This window comes from Bos indicus x Bos taurus, chromosome 13 (genome assembly GCF_003369695.1).
Source record: "Bos indicus x Bos taurus breed Angus x Brahman F1 hybrid chromosome 13, Bos_hybrid_MaternalHap_v2.0, whole genome shotgun sequence".
Taxonomy (NCBI): Eukaryota; Metazoa; Chordata; class Mammalia; order Artiodactyla; family Bovidae; genus Bos; species Bos indicus x Bos taurus.
In genome coordinates, this window is record NC_040088.1 from 29742689 (window position 1) to 29767653 (window position 24965).

Sequence of the window (24965 nt, forward strand, 5' to 3'; positions counted from 1 at the left end):
GTGTCTAGCGGGCTGCTTAGCCTCCTGACTCTGAAATGTTGCACTTCAGGGGACCCACCTGCCTGCCCCCAACCCTGCACCAGTTTAGCCAGAAGCTCTGCCCAGAGCCACGGGGTGTGGCCTCAGCGCGTGCTTCCGAGGCCTCCAGCACCTGAGAAGCACCGATGCCTGTGGAGGCGGCAGTGTGCGGGCACAGGTGTGCTTGCCATGCTGGCCCCCAGCCAGCTTCATCGTGGGGTGCTCTGCCAGTGGGCTCTGTGAAGCCTGATTGGTCTGAAGACCCAGGAAGACGGCATGACTGGGAAGAGGGCCCCGGAGGTCAGCCTCCAGAGCAGGTGAGTATGCATATGTAGGGGGACCAAGGGGCTGTGGGGGGTGGGGACAGGCCTGGAGCAGGGCTCTCTCCACTAGCCGCATCTCAGTAAAGACTTCTGTGCATAGTTGGGGACAGGTGGGCCATGGTGAGAGGGCAGCCGGGGAGAGATCAGTTCCAAACCAACCCGGGACGGGCCCTGGGCCTGGGCTCCAGCCAGGATGGACTCAACTTTGCCCTTCAGAGCTGCTCCGGCCCACGGCTGGCTGGGTGCACCAAGGGTGTGCCCCTGGAACGTGGGTGGCACCCCCTGCTGTGGGATCCCGGAAGACGTCTCAGAGAAGCTGTGTGTGGGATGTGGCCTGTGGGTCGGAGGAAGGGCTTGCTGGAGAGGGAGCACTGAGCACCTTGAGCGTGAATGTTGGTGCGTAGGACCCTGATATTGAAGACCTATGGCACAGAGGGGCTGTAAGACCTGTAGCTTTTCCCAACTCTGTTTCAGTTGCCAGAGTTCTGGGATGTACTAGGGAGCCTGGTCTCGGGGTTCTGGGTCCTCAGTATCTTTCCTTTGGAAGCTCTCGGCTTCTATCCACCATTATGTCCTGGGCTTTGGAGGGTTTGTTCACTGTGGGGTCAGCAGACTGAGCTTGAATGGGGCTCTGCCTTCACCCACTGGTGTCTGTGCCTGATGCTGTGGGCAGAGGGACCACAGTAGCCCCCCTGGGGCTCAAGCAGAGGCAGCATCACCGTGATGCTAGGAGGTTGTATAGTTCTGCAGTCTGATGATGACATTAGCTGTCCACCCCCAAAAGCTGCTTCCACCTCTTGCTTGAAGGGTCTACCTCCAGGGTTGGAGGAGGGTCTTGGTGTCATTGGCATATGCTGCTCAGGACTTATTTTTGGTATGGGGACCTCATCCATAGCCAGGCCTCCTCTCCCAGCCTGCAGCCCCTTCTTTTACACTTTCCAGAGAGTACAACTCAAGGCTTTATCCGGAGGAAGGGGAACATTCCCCAGTGCCAGTCATCTTTGTTACAGGCCCCCTCTGCCTTCTCCAGCATCACCTGAATCTGCCAGTTCTGGCTTCCTGAGGAGTGGACTGCCTCGGTCCTGAACTTCCCACACTCTGGCTGTAATCCTGCCTTTGGGTCTAGAAGTCATTCGCTACACGTTTGTGTGTTTTGGCTTCTAAATCACATTGTTGTCCCCTCTTCCATCTTCCCATTCCTGCCAGTTTATACCTTAAAAGTTGTCAGTTTAGCCAGATCTTGAGAGGGTGCCAAGGTAGATAGGTGAGTCTACCTGCCCTCCTTACCTGGACCCACAGGTGGAGAACACCTGGCTGTGTGTGGAGGCTGCCTGATTGCAGGAGAGACTTTCTTCCTTTCACCACTGTGCCCCTAAGGCTAATGGCTCTGTAGAGGCTGTTAAAGCTGTGGGTGAGGAGGGTTCCTAACATTGGGCAATATAGGTCCAAACTTGCCATAAAGGTCAGCCAGTGTTATAGACGCTTCCTTTCTCTTTGCTCCTCCTTCGAAATGGTACGTGACTTCTCCGACAGAACTCCAGTCCCCACATCAGCCAAGTGCCTGTCAGGTTAAACCACACAGAGGGCCAGGTGACCCGTGACTGTAGGCATCCTACGAGTGCTGGCAGCTGGCCTTTGGGAGAGGCCCTGCGGTCTCCTCTGTCCCCCAGCCCTCTGCCCCCACTAGCCTCGCCCCTTTCCCTGTCCCCTCATGTCAAGGGTGTGTGGGCTGCCGAAGTCTGGCCTCACCCCTCCCGACACCTTTTATGGCTGCCCATCCCTCGGTCTCTGGGCCCTCCTCCAACCTGTCCCCTTGCACCCTGCAGAGGTGGCCCTGGGTCACCCCCTGGCCTCTGCCCTCTCTTTCTCACCCTCCCTACAGCAGTGTGCCATGTGCAGAGAATGCCTGCGCTGTTCCTTAAGGCTGCCTTTCCCAGCCTAGCACTTTCTGGGTCTCCACTTGAATGTCCTACCTGTTGCAGGAGGGCTGATCAGGGTGCCCATTGTCAGGCCAGAGTGGGCAGGAGGATGGCCGCACTGGGCAGGAGGAGGGCCCAGGGCCCAAGCTATGAATTAGGAAGATCCAGCTGTGTCCCTGGACATCTTGGCTGGGGCAGCTTAAAGGTGGGAGTCATGCCTGGCAGAAGCCCCAGGTTTAAGAAGTCTCCAGACCTGCTTGGAGCATCAAGCAAGAGACCCTGAGCCTAACCCTCCTGATAGGGGGCTCCAGGGTGAACTCCAGCCTCAGCCCCCCGCCTTCTGGTCCCTCCTTCCAGATGCTGAGGGCCTGAGAGGAAAGTAATCAGTGCTTCTGATTTGTAAATAGCATTGGTTTAAAATGTGAAGGCGGCTTCCCTGGTGGCTCAGACAGTAAAGAATCCACCTGCAATGCGGGAAACCTGGGTTCGATCCCTGAGTTGGGAAGATGCCCCTGGAGGAGGGCATGGCAACCTACTCCAGTATTCTTGCCTGGAGAATCCCCATGGACAGAGGAGCCTGGTGGCCTACAGTCCATGGGGTCGCAAAGAGTCGGACACGACTGAGCGAGAGTGGCCACAAAGAGACAGTGTTTGTCTCCTGTCACCTTGAGCTCATAACAGATTGAGTCTTTTTTCCTAGGATGAGGAGAAGGCTCATTACAGATCAGCATGTCTGTAATGTGGCCTGAGGCACCTGGATGCCCAGGGCAGTGTGGGAAGAGCCAGGTGGAAGCCGACCTCTGTGTCTTGGACAAAGATGGTGATGTAGCCTCAGGCGGCCCCTCCTGGACATAGAGGGTCTGCAGCTTTATTTCTAGGCTCACACAGTCCATGTCCTCCGAAGGGAGGAGGGCGGACCAGCCACATGTTCTGATCTGCTCTCGGGATCCTCCTGGAGAGGGTCCACCTTCGCTGTAAGCTGGGAATGGTGGCGGCCACCAGGCAGCTCACATCTGCTGCCGGAGTGGCCTCATGAACAGGAAGGCCCAGAGGCCCCTCTTCTGTTCTTGAGTGAGGATTCACTGTCACTGGAGTGACCATAGGTTTCCCACACAGTGGCCAGGCTTGTCCATGAGGTGGTCTCCTCCAATGCACACATTTTTGGTCATAAGCAGAGAGGAGTAACACATGGTCCTTGCCCTGGGACCACATTTTCCAGAACTTTCCTGATTATTCTAGAACTGCTTCCACACTGTACCCTCCCCGGAGGCCCCTCCACATTCACGTTATTCTTGGAGGGTATGGCAGGCTCCTGGCCTCCATCCCCTATGCTGACCCTGGGTCGAGGAGAAGGTCTGTCCTGCGTGATTCCCACCAAACTCAGGTCTGGGATCATGACTAGACCTACAGACACATTTCCTTTGTGAAGTGCTGAGTACTGGGGCCTTTTAGAGTCCAGAACAACTTGAAATTGAGAAATGACATGTGCATGTGCAGGGGTTTCTGTACCTGGTCCATGGCCCTCTCCAGATTCTTCAGTGCAGAGGGGACACGTCCCCACTCACGGTCCCCACGTGTCCTGTGATTATGGCACTAGAGCAGTCCAGACCCTGGGCAAGTCAACCCCTCTGTCTGGCAGTTTCCTTGTCAGTTCAGGGGGCGTACAGGCTGAGACATGAGTTCACTGCAGTGGCGACCAGGCCGTTCTGAAACATCTGGACGTCCCAGCCCTTCTATTGCAGGTCCCTGGGAAGCCAGCTCAGATGCATCTGTGAGAGAGGGTAATAATGGTGGTGGTCTGCCCCAGATCTCAAAGCTCACCCCCGGCCCACGGAGCTTTGCTCCAGAGGCCATCCACACTCCTCACTCTTGCTGGAGGTGCCCTGGGGGCACTTTCCACAAGGCTTATGCACCCCTGGGTAACCAGTGGTGTTGGGGCAGGGGATTCTATTGCCCCCCCCACCCCCCACCAACACCTTGCCGTGTGTTGGAGCCGTGGGTCAGAACTGGTGACCTTCAAACATTGTTCAATCACATGAACCCTTTAAATGGAGTGTCACCTGGAGCCTCTGAGCTGCTTGGGCAGAGGCTGAGGGTCAGGACTGGTGCGGTCATGTGGAGCCAAGCACAGACTTCATGCTCAGTGGGTTGGAGGAGGGCCCAGGAATCATATCTGGACAGGTGCAAGGAGCAACACATGGAGGTGAGTTAGGAGTGCTGGGTGAGACCCGCTCATGAGGGCTCCTGGTTTCTGATATGGTTATATCATGATTTCTCATAACATCTTATGAAAAACCCAAACCAACTTTTTACATTACACAGGTGTCAGCTCTCAGGGTGTGAGTTCAGGCCCACCTCACACCTGGGGACCTTGAACAGGATACTTCCGGCCTCTATGCCTCAGCTTCCTTCTTTATAAATTGGTTCATAGCACATGCTGCTGAAGGGGTGTGTGAGGGAGTGATGGGAGCCCAGACCCTGGGCCACACACAACTTCTGACACTCTGTGAACACCTCTAGCCCACCTCCCCTTCCTGCAACCCCATCAGCACCAGCCACCATTCCTGGCTCCAAGGTCAGACCCCTGCTATCTGATCACCATGGCCAGCTAAGCTCAGGGCTTGCAGGTGCCACCCGGGGCAGTGCTGTGCCACCCACCTGGTGACCACAGGTTGAAGCTGTCTGCTGCTGTCGCCCTTCCCTAGTACCTGGTTTTGTCCACCAACAGCTGCAGCCAGAGGTTCTGGAGTTTGCTCTCTCCAGACCAGCCCGTGACTCTAAGGCTGTTACTCACTCATTCTCTCCCCTCAAGCTTTCCCTCTCATGAGTCACAAAACATAGTGTGGGGTGGCTAAGGGGCTGGCTAAGGGGGAGGGGACCCTTGAACCTGGGAAAAGCATCCTAAGAAATGGGGGTGTCAGCTTCTGAGGGGGGGGGTGTGCTTCCATCGCAGGGATCCTGCAGACAGGCTTTTGGACCTGGTCTGGCATCTCTTCTGTGGAAGGACCCAGTTCTAAGGTTCTCCAGAGAAACAGAACCAAGAGGTAATATTTGTATCAGCTGTGTCTCTTTCTGTAGGCCTACATTTATATCTGTATATCAAGAGAGATGTGTTTTCAGGAACTGGCTCACATAGTGTGGGGGTGTAAGTCTGAAATCTGCAGAGCAGGCCAGCAATCTGGAGACCTGGGAAAAGGTGATGTTTGGAGGCGGAATCCCTTCTTCCATGGCCCCAGGAGTAGGGGATGGGGGATAGGGATGGGAGTGGAGGGGTGGGGAGGGATCTCCATCTTTGCTCTTAGGGCCCCAGATACATGGATGAGGCCTTCCTACATTTTGACAGATAATTTGCTTTATTCAAAATTAACTGATTTAAATGTTAACCACATTTTAAAAATACCCTCACAACAATACCTAACTTGTATTTGACAAAATATCCAAGCACCATAACTTAGTCAAGTGGACATAGAAAAGTAATCATTGCAGATTCCTTCCCTGTGCCCAGGCATTTCTAACCTTTTTTTAAGGTGGTTTAAGATGAGACGTTATTTTTAAGAATCCCTTTCCAGTTATTTTACATATGTTAATACGTGTAAGTTCACCAGTATTTTCAGATCAAAATTAAAATGCGGTCACCTTATAGGACAAATAGCAGAGAAGCTTCGACTCATGTCTAAAACCGTGGTAAATTTTACCGCTGCTGCTGCTAAGTCGCTCAGTCGTGTCCGACTCTGTGCGACCCCATAGACGGCAGCCCACCAAGCTCTGCCATCCCTGGGATTCTCCAGGCAAGAACACTGGAGTGGGTTGCCATTTCCAACGCATGAAAGTGAAAAGTGAAAGGGAAGTCGCTCAGTCGTGTCCGACTCTTTGCGACCCCATGGACTGCAGCCTACCAGGCTCCTCCGTCCATGGGATTTTCCAGGCAAGAGTACTGGAGTGGGGTGCCATTGCCTTCTCCGGGTTAATTTCATTACAAATGGCTTAAAATGAGGAAGATTAAAAATTTTTTTCTCTTCACACAACCTACTTTGGATGCTTTCAGCACACAGTGGCGACGCCTTGTGGTCAATTTTGCATCTTGTCATCGCTGTGGCCTGAAACCAGGGTGTGGACCCCTCCTGGCTCACTTCTCTGATCACCAGATGGTCCAGGTGTAACAGTGTTCACTTGGGCTGTGGTCCCCACCTTGACCACCCACCCACCCCCTGCAGTGAAGTTTGATGCATCTGTGGGCAGTAAACTCACTTAGAGGCCCAAGATGCCAAGAGTAGGTGAGAGCCCTTCCTTCACCTGGGGAGGTATCGGAAGTGAGGCTGGTGGCTGGGGCGTGAAGAGTGGGAGGCGTATTTTAGTTACTGTAATTGCAAAAGCAATTCTATCCCATAGTAAAAACAGACAACACCGCAGTAAGTAAAGTAAGAGGTGACACCCTTATCCAGGACTGAGCTGCACTAAGAAAATAATCTTACATATTTACCTCCATAATTATCATTTCTAGAGCTCTTCATTCTTTTGTGTAGATCTGTGTTTCCGTCTCTTATTGCTTTCAGTATGAAAAACTAGCTTTATCATTTCCTGTGTGGGTCTGCTGCTTCTAGCTTTTGTATTTCTAAAAAAAAAAATTGTCTCCTTTTTAAAAAAAACCCAACAAACTAATATAATTCATTTTTGAGAGTAGTTTTAGGTTTACAGAAATATTGAGGGGGTAGTACAGAGACTTCTCATATATCCTTTCTTCCCTGCAAACAGTTTCCCCTATTATTAACATCTTGCATTTATGTGGTACATTGTTACAACTGATATACCAATATTGATACACTATTAAAGTCCACAATTTACGTTAAGGTCAATCATGGTGTTGTACATTCTATGAGTTCTGACAATGCACATGCCCTATAGCCACCACTACAGTATCACACAGAATAGCTTCACTGCCCTAAAAACCCTGCGTGGTCTGTTTATTTATCTCCCTTCCCCCTACCCCACAAAGGCTTCCCTTGTGGCTCAGCTGGTAAAGAATCTGCCTATGATACGATACGGGAGACCTGGGTTTGATCCCTGGGTTGGGGAGATCCCCTGGAGAAGGGAAAGGCTACCCCCTCCAGTATTCTGGCCTGGAGAATTTCATGGACTGTATAGTTGCAAAGAGTCAGATACAACTGAACGACTTTCACTTTCACTTTCCCCCCACCCCATCCCTGGAAACCACTAATCTTTTGACTGTTTCTACAGTTTTGCTCTTTCTAAAATGTCATGTTATACAGTATGTATGGAACCACACAATCTGTAGCCTTTTAAGACTGGTTTCTTTCATTTAGAAATAAGCATATATAAGGTTTCTCCCTGTCTCTCCATGGCCTGGTAACTCATTTCATTTTAGTGCTGAATAATATTCCACTGTTGCGATGTACCACGGTTGTGTACAAAAATCGGCAATTATGAATAAATTGCTATAAACATTCCTGTGCAGATTTCTGTGTGTACACAGGTTTTCAGCTCCTTTGGGTAAATGCCAAGGAAACTGCCGTATCTAATGATAAGACTGGTTTGCTTTGTAAGAAACTGCCAAAGTGTATTTCAAAGAGGCTGTACTATTTTGGATTCCTACCAGAGATGAATGAGAGTTCCCAGTACTCCATTCTAATTAGCGTTTGGTGGTGTCAGTGTTTTGGGGTTTAGCCATTGTAACAGGTGTGGAGTATATCTCATTATTTTAATTTGCATTTCCTGATGACATAGGATGTTGAACATCTTTCTGTATGCTTATTTGCCATCTGTGTATCTTTTTTTGTTGAGGTGTTTGTTCAGGTCTTTGGCCCATCTTTTAATTGGGTTATTTAGTTTTTGTTGCTGTTGAGTTTTAAGAGTTCTTTATATGTTTTGGATATAAGTCCTTTATCAGTTATGTGTTTGGCAAATAGTTTCTGTCTGTGACTTATCCTTTCATTCTCTTAATAGTGTCTTTCACAGAGCAGAAGTTTTGAACTTTAATGAAATCCACTTTATTGGTTTTTTCTTTCATGAATCATGTCATTAATACCATATATAAAATATCATTGCCAAGCCGAAGGTCTCCCCGATTTTCTTCCAGAACTTTAAGGTGATGACTGTGAGGTTTGTGTGCAGATCCCCTTCTGTGTGTGTTTCAGCTATTCTAGGACTATTTGTCGAAAAGACTGCCCTTTCTCCATTGAGTTGATTTGCTCCTTTCTCAAAGAACCGTTGACTGTATTTGTATAGATCTTTTTCTGAGCCCTCTGTTCTGTTTTATTGACCCATTTGTCTATTCTTTGATCAATACCACAACTGTCTTCATTACTCATTACTGTAACTTCAAAGTAAGTCTTAAAGTCGAGCAATGTCAGTCCTCTAATTTTATTCTACTCCTTCAATATTGTGTTGGATATTCTCTTTTTTTCCCTTACCACATAAACTTTAAATCAGTTTGTTGATATCCACAAAATAGTGTGCTGGGATTTTGATTGGATTGCATTGGATCTACAGATCAAAGTGGGAAGAATTGACATTTTAACAACATTGAGTCTTCCTACCTGTAAATATGGAATCTCTATTCAGTTACTTAGATTTTCTTTAATTTATTTAATCAGAGTATTATAGTTTGTCTCTTATCCATCTTGTACTTTTTTGGGTAAGATTTATACCTAAGGGTTTTTTTTTTTTGGGTGCTAATGTAAATGTTATCATGTTTATTATTTCAAATTCCAATTGTCCATTGCTGGTAAATAGGAAAGAGAGATTTTTTTTTTTTAAAGACTTATTCATTCATTTTTGGCTGTACTGGGTCTTCATTGCTGCTTGTGGGCTTTCTCTAGTTGTGGCAAGCAGGAGATACTCTAGTTTTGGTGTGAAGGCTTCTCACTGTGGTGGCTTCTTTTGTTGCAGAGCACAGGCTCTCGGCGGCTTGTGGGCTTCAGTTGTGGCAGTGCGTGGGGCTTAGTAGTTCCAAGACGTGTGGGATCTTCCCAGACCAGGCATTGAACCCATGTCCCCTGCATTGGCAGTTGGATTCTTAACCACTGGACCACTAGGGACATTCCAAAGACAGATTTTTGTCTATTAAAATTGTATTCTGGAACCTTGCTACAATCATTTATGACTTTAGGAGGTTTTTATTTGCTTATATTTAATAGATTTTGGTGTACATTCTATGTAGACAATCTTGTCATCTATAAACAAAGACAATTATTTCTTCCTTCCAAATCTGTATACTTTTTTCTCCTTTTCCTGTCTTACCGGATTATCTAGAGCTCACAGTACAAGTGGTGAGAACATTCTTGCCTTACTACCCATTTTATGGGAAAGTATCTTTTCACCAATAAGTATGATGTTGGCTGTGGTTTCTTGTAGATGTTCTTTATCAAGTTGAGAAAGTTTCCCTCTAATTCTAGTTTGCTTAGAGTCTTTATAGTGAATGGGTATTGGATTGGTCAGATGTTTTTCTGTGTCTATTGATATGATCCTAAGACTTTTTCTTCTGTAGCCTATTGATGTAATGGATTACACTGAAATGTTAAACTAGCTTTGCATCCCTGGCATAAACTTTACTTGGTTATAGTGTGTAATTCATTCTATACATATTGGATTAAATTTGTATACATTTGATTTTTATGTTTATGTTCTTGAGAGATACTGGTTTGTGCTTTCTGTTTCTTGTAATGTCTTTGTCTAGTTTTAGTATTACGGCAATTCTGCTCTCCTAGAAAGAGTTAGGAAGTGTTACCTAGCTTCTATTCCCCAGAAGAGATCATATAACTGATATCATTCCTTCCTTAAGTATTTGGTAAAATTCACCAGTATATCCATCTGTGCCTGGTACTTTCTGTTTTGAAAGGTTATTAATTATTGACTTAATAGATGTAGGACTACTCAGATGATCTATATATCCTTGTAAGAGTTCGTTAACTTGTGTCTTAAAAGGAACTGGTTCATTTTTTAATTATCACATTTGTAAGCTAGAGTTGTTCACAATATTCTTTTATTATCCTCTTCATGTTAATAGGAATCATGGTGATGATCCTTATTTTGTTTCTGATAATTAATAATTTGTATATTTTTTTCTTGATTAGCCTGGCTAGAGGCTTATCAATTTTATCAATCTTTTCAGAGAACCACCTGTGATTTCACTCATTTCCTCAATTGATTTGCTTTCAGTTTCATTTATTTCTGCTCTGATTTGTATTGCTTCTTTTCTTCTGCTCACTTTGGATTTAATTCACTCTGACATGTCTGACCAGCCTATTGATGGTAATGATCTCAGCTAGGAATGCCTTAAAACTTTCTGGGTGTGTATTACTTGTAGTGAGCCCCAGAGACATCCCCTCTACTCCTGCTGCTGGGGCAATTGTGGCTGGACTGCCCCTTGTGGTTCGTATATGATCACTGGATGCACTTCAGCAAAAACCATGCATGAGGGAATTCTGAGGAACAAGATTTATCACTCACAGGTCCTGGAGGGTACATAACAAACCTCAGGGTCACACAGCAAGGTCAGAGTGGGAGAGGGAGAGCCTGGGGCTCTGTTTTACTAGGGTCTGAGAGTGGAGTGTCTGGGATTTCACGGGGTCACTCCCTATGAGTGGTCCCACCCCAACCCCTGGGACCAAGAATAATCCCAGCTTACCCAACTACTGATGTGTCTGGGTAGCCTTGGCAGGGCAATGACATTTCTTTTATAGGCAGGGAAACTGCATGGGCTGGATGCCATCAAGAAGCAGGGGCATCTAAACCAGTGATACCGGTGAGTGGCAGGGCAGAGGGAAGCTCAGTTGTGCTGACAGAGGAGTGGGGCTCACTGCTGTGGGGCGGGAGAGGGCACGCTGGTGGCACAGGGACCTGGTCTTGGCCTGTGCCTGGACACAATTGTGACGTGGCCTTTATCACAGCGCAGCTCCTCTGCCAGGTGTCCATGTCCAGGAGGACAACCACGGGGCCTTGCAGTGAGTTAGGCCAACTCCCGCCATCCGGGCTGCTCCTCTCCTTTCTGGAGGGCATGCTAGTATCCACTGCAAGGAAATAAGCTCTGTAAAGTGCTCAGCATGACGCTCTACAAAGACTAATACTGATGGTACGTTATCTGTCATATATATTAGGAAGACCACTGGACAGAGCCCAGGGAAGGCTGTGAGATGTGAGGTGGGAGGCCAGTGAAGAGGCCTTGGTAGGAGACACGAGGGAAGCAAGGCCAAAGCAGGCTGGGGTGTATGGAGGGGGTATCTGCTCACAGCAGGGAGAGGTCAAGGATGGCTTCAGGGCCTCTGTTGCAGACAATCACAGGCACTTGGGGAGGAAAGGGTCAGAGAGCTAGAGTGTCACAGTGTTGGCAGCAACCTCAGGATCGCTGCCACCAAGGGAAGCAGGCCTTCCCTGGAACCATGGAAAGTGGTGAAAACTATGCTCTGAGTGGAGCTCAAGTCTGGGGAGGAAAGTGGGGGCAGGAGGGGCCCAGGCAGCAACGCCTGTAGCTGTAGAAAAACAGGTAAAATACAGGGCTGTGTCTAAACAAAGGGATCTGTTGCCAAAAACTAGTTGGAAAACCTATGTGAGGTTTGTGCTGAGCAAAAGTAGGATTGAGGCAGATCTCACAGAGTCTACTGGGAGGGCCAGGCAGGTAGCCCACAACAATGGGTGGCATCAGGGGGCAGAAGGCCCCAGGGCTGCATGGGTGGCTGTGGGAGGTAACCTGGAGGATCTGCCAGTGGGCCAGGACGCTGGGCAGGCGACTTCTGAGACGCAGAAAGATCCTGACTGACGCTGGGACAACTCTCCCAGGAAGGGCTGATCAAGATGCGGCGCGGGTGAAGGCGGCAGTGACGCCCGTGAGGGTGGGTGAGCAGGTATGGGAGTGGACCCCTAGCAGGGGTGGGCACGCCAGGGGCTCCTGGCCACTTCAGCTCTCCCTGGCCTGAAGCCACTGGACTTCTCTTGGCACAGCTGGATGCTTCTTGTCTTGCAGATCTTCGCTCGAATGTCCCTTCCGGGTCACTCAAGCCACAGTAGCCACTACCGTGCCAGTTACTGTCCATCGCCTCTGTTTTCATTTCTTCCTCACCTGTCGGCCCCCTCCTGGAAGGTCATTTCCACAGGTGTGAGCCCTGCCAGTCGTGCTCACAGCTGGGTCTTGGCCCATGCTGGGGCCTGGAAGTGACAGCGTTCACCTGCGGCTGCCCTTTGACCTCCGCATTCGAGCAGCTCGCTGGGCGGGTAGAAATCTCAGGATGCAACTCCAGCTGCGCGGTTGCCCCTTTAGGCGCTGGGCCGCGGCGCACGCGCATTAGGGCCGTTACGCGCGCAGGCGCAGTGGGGCGGCGGATGTTTACAGCGGCAGAGGTCGGCGCTGCGAATCGGCAGGCGGCGGGCCGAGGGGCTCCCGGGAGAGGGGCGGTGGAGGAGCTGCAGGTGCGGTTCGGCTGAAGCGGGAGGTAGAGCCGCTGTAGCGGCTCTCGGCCCGGCCTGCGCGGGTAGGGGGGCGGTGCGTCTCCTCGGCCCCTTCTGCCTTCCTGCCTCCTCGCCATACCTTCCCTCCCGCTGGGCGCGGGCTCCAGCTCCCTCCCCCGGGGGCGCTTCCTCCTCTCCGCGTCTTCCGGTCCTTTTCCGCTGCCCTCTCGTCCCCACCCCAGCATGAACGCCCCTCCTTATCCCAGGCGGCTCCCCTCCCCCTTCCCGCCCTCTCGGGGGTCAGCCGGCGCGGGTTCCCGGGGGTCCCGAGGTCTGTCTCCGTGCGCAGTGCTCACACCCCTTGGGTTGACTTAACTCTCCAGACGCGCAGCTGGTCCCTAAATTACTGAGTAGGAAACATTTGCCGTTAGCGCGGCACGTGAAGAGTTACCGAGGTTCGAAACAGGTTGTGCCTTTTCAGAAGGTGCAAGAGTCTGTTAAGGGAGAGTGACTTGGCTTCAGGCAAGACCTGGAAGAGGTCTTCAGTTGGGAAGGGAGCTCTCCTGGCTGTGGTGCCTGTGTTTTGTGTTTGCCAGGGCTTGTCTCTCCCAGGTTGATGTTTGCACCTCAAAAAAGGCCTTTCTCTAAATCCCCACTTGGTTTATGTGCCTGCTGACGTTTTCTGCGTCTTTTTGGCCAGGGAGGGGCTGAAGTAAGGGACTGCATTTTTAGTGTTGGGTAGACCGGCAGGTTCCTATAACTCAAGTCCGAACTTGCCTCTCTCGTATGGGAGGACGCTTGAGGCTCCTGAGACCAGCGCCTGGCCTCTCTATGCTTGCACTTGGCCGGGAGAGACTCCTTGTTCTGACAGTGTGTCTGTATTTCCAGCCTCGATTTTAGAAAGCTCTCTTGTGTGTTAAGTAGAAATTCTCTCCATCCGATATGTGTCCCACTGCTCTGGTTTTCTCAGGCCCATGAATAGTGTGTATATGGCAGACTTTCAAGTATTTGAAAACAAATCCTTTGCATTCCTTGTAGGAGTTCTGGTTTTCACAATGAAAACCATTTCTTCCTTTATTCCTCCGGCAGGAGGTGTGATTTTGCTTTCTTCTCCCTAGCTTATTATCTTCCACCTGAGTTACTTTGTCCATGTTGCCCTTACTAAGTAGCTGGATGAGTGTAGACTTGAATCTTGGCCCCCTTATCGGAGCTTCATTCTGGGTTAACTGGCCCCTGTGACAGCGTCTTGGGCTACCAGTCTGAGACCTTCCTACTCCTGCTCAGCCACCTCCTCCCTGTGCCCTTGGTGTTGGTTTTGTAAGGAGCAGCCTGAGAGTGAGGTTGTCCTGCTGGGCAGTGCCCAGTTACATGGAGTGTTGAATTAAGGGTTGCAAAGTGTAACCAGTCAAGTATCCAGAAAATGATATGCCATTACTTTGAAAACTTGGATTAGGGTGGATTCTAAGTCTAGATTTGGTTTGTCAAAGCCATCTCTGAGATTGTTGTTGGTGTTTTTGGTGGCATGAGAGCTGATCACATTGATGGTTAGTAATAAACAATGATTGTTTTCAGTGTGAGGAAGTGTTAGGTTGCCAGACAAGGTTAATAACAAATATCCGAGCCTACGAATGGTCACGTGCAGCCCACTAGTGGCAGCAGATAAGGTTACCACATAGTGATTTGGCCTGTTGCTTTGGTGTAGGGTAAAAAACACAGGCTTGTGTTTGAATGCCAGCTCTCCTTACAGACTGGTGTGTGATCATGAGCAAAGTAACTTTTCAGTCCCAAGTTGCCTCACAATGTTGTGAAGCCAAAATGAGGTCGTGACTGGCAGGTGGTGCCTGTAAAAAGATTGTAGTTATTTTTACTAAAAAGCTAGCCTTTGCATGTGGATTAAACTCTTAAAGTGAGGCAAAGTTGAAAATAAGGGGTAAATACTTGGTAGACAGTGAAACATACCCATCATATACTTGGTGTTTGCTTTCTGAGGATAGAACATTACACTCTGGGGGCTTCTGGGTGAAGAGGTGGCTTTCACCTCCACCCTGGAGGATGTGTGAGAGCTAGACCTTTCCCTGAAGCAACCAAACAGGACTCCACTTTTAACCAGTGACCCAAATCTTAAGATGATTGTCCTAGCCTAGGGGTATAGGCATTAGCCTCAGAACTAAGTAGTTTATCCAGGATTGAATTTGACCTCGTTAACACTTTATCCTCTCTGGCTGAGTTAGGGTCTGTAACCACCAAGGGCTCTGAAACAACTTAAAAACAGGGTGAGAATCAAATAACTGGGCCATCCTAGTGACTTGAGAAGTCTCATATTCTGCTTTAAAATCTTGATGATGAAGATGAATTGCTCCAGTCATAAAATGGAAGAGTGCTTGTGTTAAGCCCCCACCTTTCACACACTTTGTGTCCTTGTGAGAAGCTGAAGATTCATGCATGTGGTCAGTAACTTTCATTCCTGGGGCATGCTCTCCCACCACAGTTGCTAGTTTTGTGTGTGTCGTGTGTGTATGGAATTTTTCTAGAGGCAGTATTTGTGATTCTCATTCTGCTGTTAGAAGTCCTCAGGATTGTGAGGGAGAAGCAAGCATAAACTTTGTAATAATAAAAATGTAACATTATGGACATCATCCTGTTTCAGAAAACATAGCAGCCTTTGTGATGTCAGTCCCCCCCCCCACCACCCCAGCAGTTAATATCAAGTGTTTTGTAAAGCATTTACCATTTTATGTGAAGTGAAAGTTGCCTGTGGTGAGTATAAAATTGGAGTTGTTCAGGAAGAGTAAAACCTCTACAGATGCAGGATCATTTTCCCTAGGAATCAGATGAGGATACATTGTACTTTGTAGTTGGCTCAGAGGGAAGCATGTACTGATACCCTGTACTTTAGTACTTGACTCAGAGAGGAGGACATGTTACTTTTTCTTCTTGAAGGCAGTTTGGAAGAGAGCAAAAATGTCCTTTTTATTGTTGAAGAGGTGAAATGGTGGTATGGTAGCTACTTCTCAGGAGTTGAGGGAATTCTAGGAGTCTCCTGCTTCTGAGCTGCAGCCTTGAGACAGTTCTGTATTTGTTAAAATGAGGTGTTTGTCACAGTATATTCCAGGGGGAAGAGAGTTTTGTGGATGTTGTTTTGGCCTGAAGTTTTACATGAGAACATCCAAATCAAAGGTTGAATGGTTTGCTTGACTTGATATTTATGGGCGTGTGGGACCATGCATCGGAGAAGGAAGTGGCAACCCACTCCAGCGTTCTTGCCTGGAAAATCCCAGGGACGGGGGAGCCTGGTGGGCTGCCGTCTATGGGGTCGCACAGAGTCGGACACGACTGAAGTGACTTAGCAGCAGCAGCAGGAAAAATATAAGACAACAGTTGAATTTGAATTTCAAAGTAACAGTGAATACCTTTTTAGTATTTATTGACCTGAATTTAAATTTTTTTTTTGCTTTTAAAGATTTATTTACAAAAGGTCTATAGCACTTGAAATATTCAAAAAAGATCCCTCTTAGAATGATTTTTTAGTAAATATATCTGCCCTCTTTTCATGTTTACATTCAATTATTTTTCCATATGTGGAAATATCCTTGTTAAGAGATGTATAAGCAAGATATTTTTAATCCTAATTGCTTGACTTTCCAGAATGATGACTTTTAGTAAAGTCTTGAATTCTTTTATGATGTTTTTAAGTTGTCAGCTGTGTGTTAGGTATCACATGTTCATTTGTATTCAGTTGATACTATAAGTTACAACTTATTTTTGGATGAATATAATTAAATTTGAAATTTAACCTTTTTTTTGTTCTGTATCTGGCATCCTTGGACGTGGAGGGAGGTAGTGTAAGGGGCTGGGTGTTGAGTAAGTATATTCCATCTGTATTATTTTTAGAATTCAGAATCTGAAATTGGTGTGTGTTTAGGACTTTTATTGTTCTGCTCTAACCTTTAATGTGAATAGCTCTTTTGAAAATTCTAAAACTGCAGCTTTGCCTGAGCGTGATCTCAAGGATGGGAGGCGCGGTGAGTGCTGGTGAGGACAACGACGAGCTGATAGACAATCTGAAGGAGGCGCAGTACATCCGCTCTGAGCTGGTGGAGCAGGCGTTCCGAGCTATTGACCGTGCAGACTATTACCTCGAAGAGTTTAAAGAGAACGCATATAAAGATTTAGCGTGGAAGCATGGCAACATCCACCTCTCTGCTCCGTGCATCTACTCGGAGGTGATGGAGGCCCTGGACCTGCAGCCTGGTCTCTCATTCTTGAACCTGGGCAGTGGCACTGGCTACCTCAGCTCCATGGTGGGGCTCATCCTCGGTGAGTCTGGCTCGGTCTCACGTGCAGGAGGGAGAGCCTGCTGGCAGTTTGTCCTTAGTGGGGGCCGAGTTGTAACTGCCCTTGGCCTGCCCAGCCATCATGGTATCCACACAGGGGTTGGAGAGTGATGATATTAATGGAGAAATTGCCGTGATGAACAGAAGAGTCCCTCTGGAGCCTTCCTGTTGCCCCCACCTGTACCTCCAGCATCTGACCAGCACAGCTTCCTCTTGGACAGCAGAGGACCTAGAGATTGTATAAATCTGGACCTTTTGGTGATTTCTCGATTAATATAATCACTCAGCGTGCCTGTCATTGTCTCTAAACTGGAATAATTAACTTTAAAGTCCCTGGCAGTTAAAGTTTTTCCAAGCAGTTTTTGTTTTTTGTTGTTTTAATACTAAAGGAGTTAATACTAGTAAGTTATTTTCAAATGTATTCCAGGGGTAGGAAAGATTTCACAAGTTATGGTATTTGAAGCCATTTAGCCTGTTTGCTCAAACAAATAAGTTGTGAGATTATACATGGAAGCTGACCGTTTTAATACTGAAACATCATTATCTGATTACTGAAGATTTTAAAGATTCCTACCTCATGTTAAATGCGGTAGTAGGGGACAGGTGTCTGTTTTCACTCAAGAGTCGGGTGAACAGTTCTGCGAGAGGAAGGCCAGGAGCTGCTCTGTGCTTTAGGAAAGGGCACTGTGGAGGAAGTGGGCTGGTGCCCCTGGGTGGAGGAAGACACGGCTGGCCCGAGGTTGCTAGGGTCTTGGTACGCGTGGATGTTGGAACTGACAAGGTTTGCTAAATATCTTAAGTTTTTGGCTTAGGTATCTTAACATTGTTATCAAGTCAGTGTAAGATTCTGTATATTGGTGATTTCAAGTGATAACAGCTTAAAAGTCAAGTGTAATCATTAGCAGTACATTACAACATTGTTTCTCTGTGGTTATTACAGGCACTTTAGAAAATCTTAGTAGTCACAGTTGCTTTTGTGGGTATGGAATGAAATTTTTGGTTGCTTTATAAGTTCATATACTTCAGAATTTGGTAAAGTTTTGAGATTCTGATCATCTGACTTTGGGCTATAAAATATAAATTTGGGCTATATCTCGGATTATTAAATGTGTAGTTTTTTGTTTTCTTGTTTTTTTTTAGGCTAAATGCTTTTTGAACTTGTCTTGGATTGAGACTGCTTTGCAAAGAGAGCTCAGGTTTTTCATCATTCTGGAATTAGTGAATTGTAATTCCCGCTGTTGGAGCTGGAAATTGGAGGAGCTAAGGATAAGGTGGTATTTGGGGGGAGGGGGAGGGTTATCAACCTGATTAGATTGGAAATGCTATTAAAAATGAAATGCTTAGGAAAGGATGACTTAAAGTCATCTTCAACCGACCTGGTACATTTGACATTCTCTAGAAGTCATAAAGAAACAGCTCATGACGGATGTTGTTACTTGTCTTTTCTGAGCCCCCACTTTCTCTTTTCTGGGGGTTTTGCTGGATGACAGGGAGGAGAGTTGTGAAGGAAGGAAAGCTGTGTTTTTGGTCGTAATGGACACTGCGTGCCGCTTTGATGTATTTGAAGGCGGTAACTTGAGGGTCTGATTTCACGGGTAGAGTCTCGGATCTGCAGGGAGGAGGACACAGGCCCTGGACCGTTTTCACTCCGTGTGTCGTAGGCCTCCCTCTGGGGTTGATTCAGCTTCGTGCTGCTCACTGCGAGGTGAAGACTTTGCTGGTCTCCCAGGGCCTGCAGTCTTTCACGTGACTTAAGGTGGCTCGCGGTCCTGATTTTCTCTGCCCTGCTGCCTCTGTGCCACTCTGCTGTGCTTACGTTGCGACTCCTTGCCCTGCTGAGGGTGCTCCTTTCTCGAGGTTCCAGTTGGCAGGATGGCAGGGGGCAGGGGGAGATACAGCAGTTGTGAGCTTAACCTGACGTTGTTGTGTGACGTGGGAGCTGCTGTGCCTGGGGGGCCTTGTGGGACCAGCTTCAGGGTTGTGTCCTTGGTACCACCATTCTGACCCGTCCCGTACTTCCTCCTCTTTCAATCATCTTTTTACTGGAGTGGGTCAGGGGATATGTGTCGTTACTTTGTTTGGTGTGAAGTTTCTTGTCCTCAGTAAGAGTCTAACAGAGCTGAGGGGCTAATGAGAATATGATGAGGGGGAAGTAAATGCATGTTTTCTTGATCTCTGGCAAGTGACCAAGAGAGCAGTGGGATTGGACAGGAAGTAATGTGGATGTGGTGTCATAAACAGTGGAAATGTGACTTCTCAAGTAGGCTGTGTTTTGATGATAGGCGGTTTTAGCAGCCACTCTGTGTGGGAGGTGTTGAGAAAGGAGAGTGGGTGAGTCGTCTGGTAGAGGCAGGGAAGCCTGCACCTGGGGGAGCTGCTGCACTGGGAAGGGGCCAGGTGAACAGTGGAAGCAGAGAAGTGTGTGCAGTGCACAGATGGCTGCATTTACCAGTATTTCTGTTGGATGTAGGGTTGAGTGTTACACTGTGGCTTTATATGTATGTTTTCTAAATAAAAGCCCTACATGCCGTGTTCATTTTCTCATGCAGATTTTTTAAAAATCAAGGTATAACTTATCCATAGTAACTTGACAAAGTTGCATGAAGCATGTATGAATGTAGTATGAAGTGTGAAGCTTGGTGACTTTTTACATCCTCCTCCATGTAAGCACCACCCAGAACAAGATGCAGAGTAGAATCTGTGCCCCAGAGATTCCCATGGCCACCCCTCCAATAGTAGGACCCCACCCCCTCCAGGGGGAAGTATACTCACCTCCATCACACAAATAAGTGTTGCCTGTTTTGACCTTTATACAAATGGATTCTTAAAACCCAGAGATTCAATGAAGCTGTTTCGTGTCAGTAGTTCTCACTGAGATTTAACCCAGAGGCATTTGTATGTGGAGGAAGCACTTTTATTATTAAGTGGGCTCCTAACTTTTCCCATAACTTTAGTTCCAGTTATTGATAAATTTCTTTCTTTTCTTTCATTCTTTCATTTATTTGGCTGTGCTGGGTGTTAGTTGCGGCATATGGGATCTAGTTTCCTGAATAGGGATGGAACCTGGCCCCTCGCATTGGGAGTGTGGAGTCTTAGCCCCTGGACCACCAGGGAAGTCCCTGATAAATTTATTTTGATTAAAAAATATTTCATTGTGACTTTGGAATTACAGTTTTATTTTGATGATGATTAAAACTATTTTGTGAGAATTAAATACCACATCTGAGTGTTTGCAGAGACCTTTGTTGGAAAAAAGACCCGTGTCCACTTTCTTTTGCAAAGACACGTTTCTTCTTTAATTCATTGTGTTGTTCAGTTGCTAAGTTGTGTCCGACTCTGTGTGATCCCGTGGACTGCAGCACGCCAGGCTTCCATGTCCTTCACTATCTCCCAGAGTTTGCTCAAACTCGTGTCCATTGAGTTGGTGATGCCATCGAACCATCTCATCCTCTGTTGTCCCCTTCTCCTCCAGCCTTCAGTCTTTCCCAGCATCAGGGTCTTTTCCAGTGAGTTGGCTCTTTGCATCAGGTGGCCACAGTATTAGAGTTTTAGCTTCAGCATCAGTCATTCTAGTGAATATTCAGGGTTGATTACCTTTAAGATTCACTGGTTTAGTGGCACTTGTAACTCTTGGTTTCAGACCTTGGCCATTTTACCTTTTCAGATGATTCTTTAAAAGTTTGAGGACAGAACGGTCAAGGCTCTAGGAAGCTGTGAGTTGGTAGTGCCATATAAGGAGTATTGATGATGTGGTGAGCAGAGGCTAGTCTGCATATTTAAAGAATGGATTGGGTGATTTTGGCCCAATAAATGTGAATTTCTGTAATTATACATGTCCAGTCAAATGTGTTGCAGTCAATGAAATAGAAATAAAGAGTAGGGGTTCTTGTCCTGTTTCTATATGTTTTCTTATTCTGAAACGTTTTAGGCCCTTTTGGAGTGAATCACGGGGTAGAACTCCATTCAGATGTGACAGAGTATGCGAAGCAGAAGCTGGACTTCTTCATCAGGACAAGCGACAGCTTTGACAAGTAAGACCAAAACTGTCCATGGGTCTGGGTGTCAGTTATAACTTAAACTTTGGATTAAGTGGAAAGAAATCAGTTCACTACTGTTCATGTTCTGGCAGTTGTGGTTAAAGTGTGGCAGGTGACTAAGTGATATGTGTGTGTATGTTCTAGTTATTTTAAAAATATTTTATGTTTTTAAGGACCTTAAGTTTTTTTTTTTAATTATGACACCTAAATAAAGGTAATTTATCACCAGTGTAAGAGAAGGAAATAGAATGTTCATTTTTTCTTAATGTTCATGTTTCCAATAGAGATAGCATTTTATCATGTACTTGTTTCTGAAATGGAATTGTTGCAATTGTCTTTAAATGTACCGCGCAACTAGCTCTTGCCATTTTAAAACAAGGCGTTTAAGTTCTTATTTTAGGGATTAAAATTTTTAGAAAAACCAAGTATATTTTTTTCTCTTTTTACTCTGTTAGTGGATCTTGAATAAGATATAAAAGCAAGATAGGATAGTAGAAGATAATGAAGATGAAAGATAATAAGATAATCATAACAGCAAAGATAGTGATATGCCTGGAGCTTGGGTGACTTAAGCTTGGATTGTGTTTATGATACTGAGTTTCATAATATTTTCTTTGGAATTTCTAGAGTTCTGTTTATTACTCACGTAGTTCTTTCAGAAGTCTGATATCCCAGCTTCTGACTCTTAATTTTATTATGTCGCTGTGGGATTGTACAGTGAAAACATAACCTATGTTTAATGTAGATTTACTATATAGACTTGTTATGACATGATATACTTAGTTGTGGAAAACATCTTTTGCTTTCAGGTTTGACTTCTGTGAACCATCCTTTGTTACTGGCAATTGCCTGGAGATTTCTCCAGATTGTTCTCAGTATGACCGGGTGTACTGCGGGGCAGGCGTGCAGAAGGAACATGAGGAGTACATGAAGAGCCTCCTCAAGGTCGGGGGCATCCTGGTCATGCCGCTGGAAGAGAAGGTCAGGTCCTCTTGTAACCGGTGGTTTTGTGCACTCAGCTGTTTGCTGAGGTCTGTTCCGGGGAGTTGACAGGCATTTTTTCTTGTAACTCTTGTTACAAATCCCTTCCTCTCGCAGATGAGTAAACAGGCTAGAGAGACTGCCGAGGTGGGGCGGGTCCAGTCGCCTAGGTTCTGATTTGATTTATTTTGGAAGAGAAAGGACACCTGAATACTTGCCAGCGGTTACAGAGTCCTTCCTTGTTTAAGATCTTGGCTGTTCTTTCTTTCTGATGCCAGCAGTGTGACTGGCCCTGATCCGTTGTTTTGTTAAGGGCCATAGAATGATACCTCCTCGTTCTGTCATTTCTCTTCATTTAGTAGCCAGAATATACAGGGGGAGAGAAACACCCTCGTTAGTTGTTTGTTTACCCTGAGGTATACTTTATAAAAGGAAGTGCAGGATAAATCTGATTCTTATTAACCTTTGTCAGTTTTTCTCAATAATTGGTTTTCTGGCATCTGCCAAAGATAGTGACCAGTGAGGTTTTGCTTGATTTTTTTAGCAAAATGAATTCATGCAAAATTGTGACCCTTATCAGAGTTCAGACTGTCTCGCTTTGGCCATGGCTGCCTCTCCACATTGGCTCTTGGGCTCTGCAGCCTCAAGAATCTTTGATGGTTTTGTTAATTTCTGGTAAGAAGACGTTCCAGACTTTGTGTACTTTTTTTTTTTTTAACCACAAACTTGGAATTAACTCTTTCTGAAAATGAATAATCCCTGTTCGTTTTCAGTTTGGTGGGAATTGGTGTTTAGACACCACAGTTGGGATCTTGAAGGCGATCGTGGATCCGTGTTCGTTTTTCCGATGGACCACTAATGCTTGGGAGTCACCCGCCACCCACCGCCCCAGCACACACACTTTTTTTTTTTTTTTTTTGCTTTGATGTTTTGGAGAGAAAAGACACCATGAATTCATATCAATACTTCCAAATCAAGATCAGGACCAGGGTTTTTTTTCCTCACATTTTAGTGTTATATCAGTAGCACTTTTTTCTCAAACCAAAAGTCCTGATCCCCAACCACCCGGCTTACTGTTTATCTGTAATGTATGGTGTCATCAGCAGCAATCTTGATTTCTGAAACTAGAGCAGGATTTTTCTTGTTTTGTCAGGGAGTGGCTTGGGGACCCCACTGTATTGTCCTTATATTCCACTAGAGACGTTAAATTACTGTGTTTTAAGTTACTGGGAATTACACCTCTGTGTGAAGTTATGGCGCCAGCCCCAAAGAACTGCTCGTTTGTTTTCTTTTCTTTCAGTTTTGAGAGGTTGCCATTTTGGGGATCACAACTTTGTAAAATAGTTATATAAGATTCCAAAGTCTAAGCAAGCAATACTCAGAATTTTATTCTGTGTATGTCCCCTCTTCTCTGCTCCCTTCACCTGTAGGTGACTTGTTTTTTGTTTGTTTTGGTTTATCTTTCCTTAAAAAAGTAGAAGCTAAAAAAATTTTCAGTGAGGGTACACACTTTTACACTCCACCCACCCGTTCATACATATGAGAGCTGATAATTTTAAGTTTTATACATCATTTATTTTTTAAAAATGTGATGTTCCTTATAGCTAGAAAGTCTTTTTAATCTCTGTTTTGTTTATTAAAATTTTTGTTGGTGTATAAGAATGTGGCTGTTTCAGATAGAGATGTATAAGGCTGTGGCTGTTTCAGATGGGGTGTATAAGGCTTTGGCTGTTTTGGATAGGGGTGTGTAAGGCTGTTGCTATTTCGGATAGGGGTGTATAAGGCTGTGGCTGTTTTGGATAGGGGTGTGTAAGGCTGTTGGTATTTTGGATGGGGGTGTATAAGGCTGTGGCTGTTTAGAATAGGGGTGTGTAAGGCTGTGGCTGCTTCGGATAGGGGTGTATAAGGCTGTGGCTGCTTCGGATAGGGGTGTATAAGGCTGTGGCTGCTTCAGATAGGGGTGTATAAGGCTGTGGCTGTTTCGAATAGGGGTGTATAAGGCTGTGGCTGTTTCGGATAGGCATTTGAATTCTTTCTAGCCTTTCACTGTTAGAAACAGTGCTGCTGTGAAGAGCCTGCACAGACATTACCTTGGTTTTGTCTGAATTTGTGACCTCCTGCAGGAGCGCCTGACCAGAGGCTGTTTAACCTTGGCCATTTCAGAGGCAGGTCGCCAGGAGCCGGTTCTTATTGCTGTTTTAGTAGTTTGCAGGATAGGGCCAGACGTCCCTGTGTTTGCTTTTCTTTCTCAGAGTATTGTTTTAAATACGTATTTACTTATACGGATGAGTTTAGAAGTCTGTGTTGTCTTGCAGAAATACATTGTGTTAACATCTAGATGAATGAGGGATTGAAGGCATCTTTTCAGTATTCATGCAGCTGAATACTTAAACGTGAAATAGGGATTTATAGTTTTGTTTACAGGTTTACACATAGTTTACTGATTATATTCAAATATTTCACGTCCATTATAACTAGACGTTCTCCTTTTAAAAATTTTTTGCAAAAAGATTTTGCTGGTATAAAGGAATGTGGTAAGTTGTTGATGTTTGTCTGGTATGTGGGTACTTAGTTCTTTTAGTTCTGAGATCCAGGACACAGAGTCTTAGTGTTTAGAGGATTTGCTAGCTTAGATATTTTTAGATGAGAGCGCAATCATCGTGGCTTGTCAAAGCTGACCAGAAATCCTACTGTGAGCTGTTCAGGCCCTTCAGAACCTGGCACAGTCATGGAGCACATGCGTGGCCGTGTTGTCCAGTCGCGTTCTCGTGGTGCTCCTTGTACTGTGGTTCACAGGAACCATCTGGCTGACCTACACTGCAGCATGTCAGCCAGACAGCCCTGTGTCCCATGGGGGCTGCATCCCTGGAAGCACTTTAGACACATCGATGTGCACCTCCGAGAGTGAGGCCAGGCACCCACATCCAGGGTGGCCCACTCACCTGTGAGGAAGCA

At 46.4% G+C, this 24965-nt stretch overlaps 1 protein-coding gene across 3 annotated transcripts in view; it reads left to right on the forward strand.

Moving 5' to 3' along the window:
- Nucleotides 1-238: 238 nt before the first annotated feature.
- PCMTD2 (protein-L-isoaspartate (D-aspartate) O-methyltransferase domain containing 2) overlaps nt 239-24965 on the forward strand; it is a 30397-nt gene continuing 5670 nt past the window's right edge. Inside the window, exons 1-4 of one of the 3 annotated variants that reach the window (XM_027559253.1) lie at nt 239-335; nt 16645-16975; nt 20921-21023; nt 21839-22010. In XM_027559253.1, the coding sequence (XP_027415054.1) occupies nt 16669-16975; nt 20921-21023; nt 21839-22010 (582 nt within the window). In that variant the 5' untranslated portion in view covers nt 239-335; nt 16645-16668. Of the gene's footprint in view, nt 336-12568; nt 12742-16644; nt 16976-20920; nt 21024-21838; nt 22011-24965 lie in introns of those variants that run through there. The other 2 variants (XM_027559254.1, XM_027559255.1) reach the window with 2 other exon arrangements.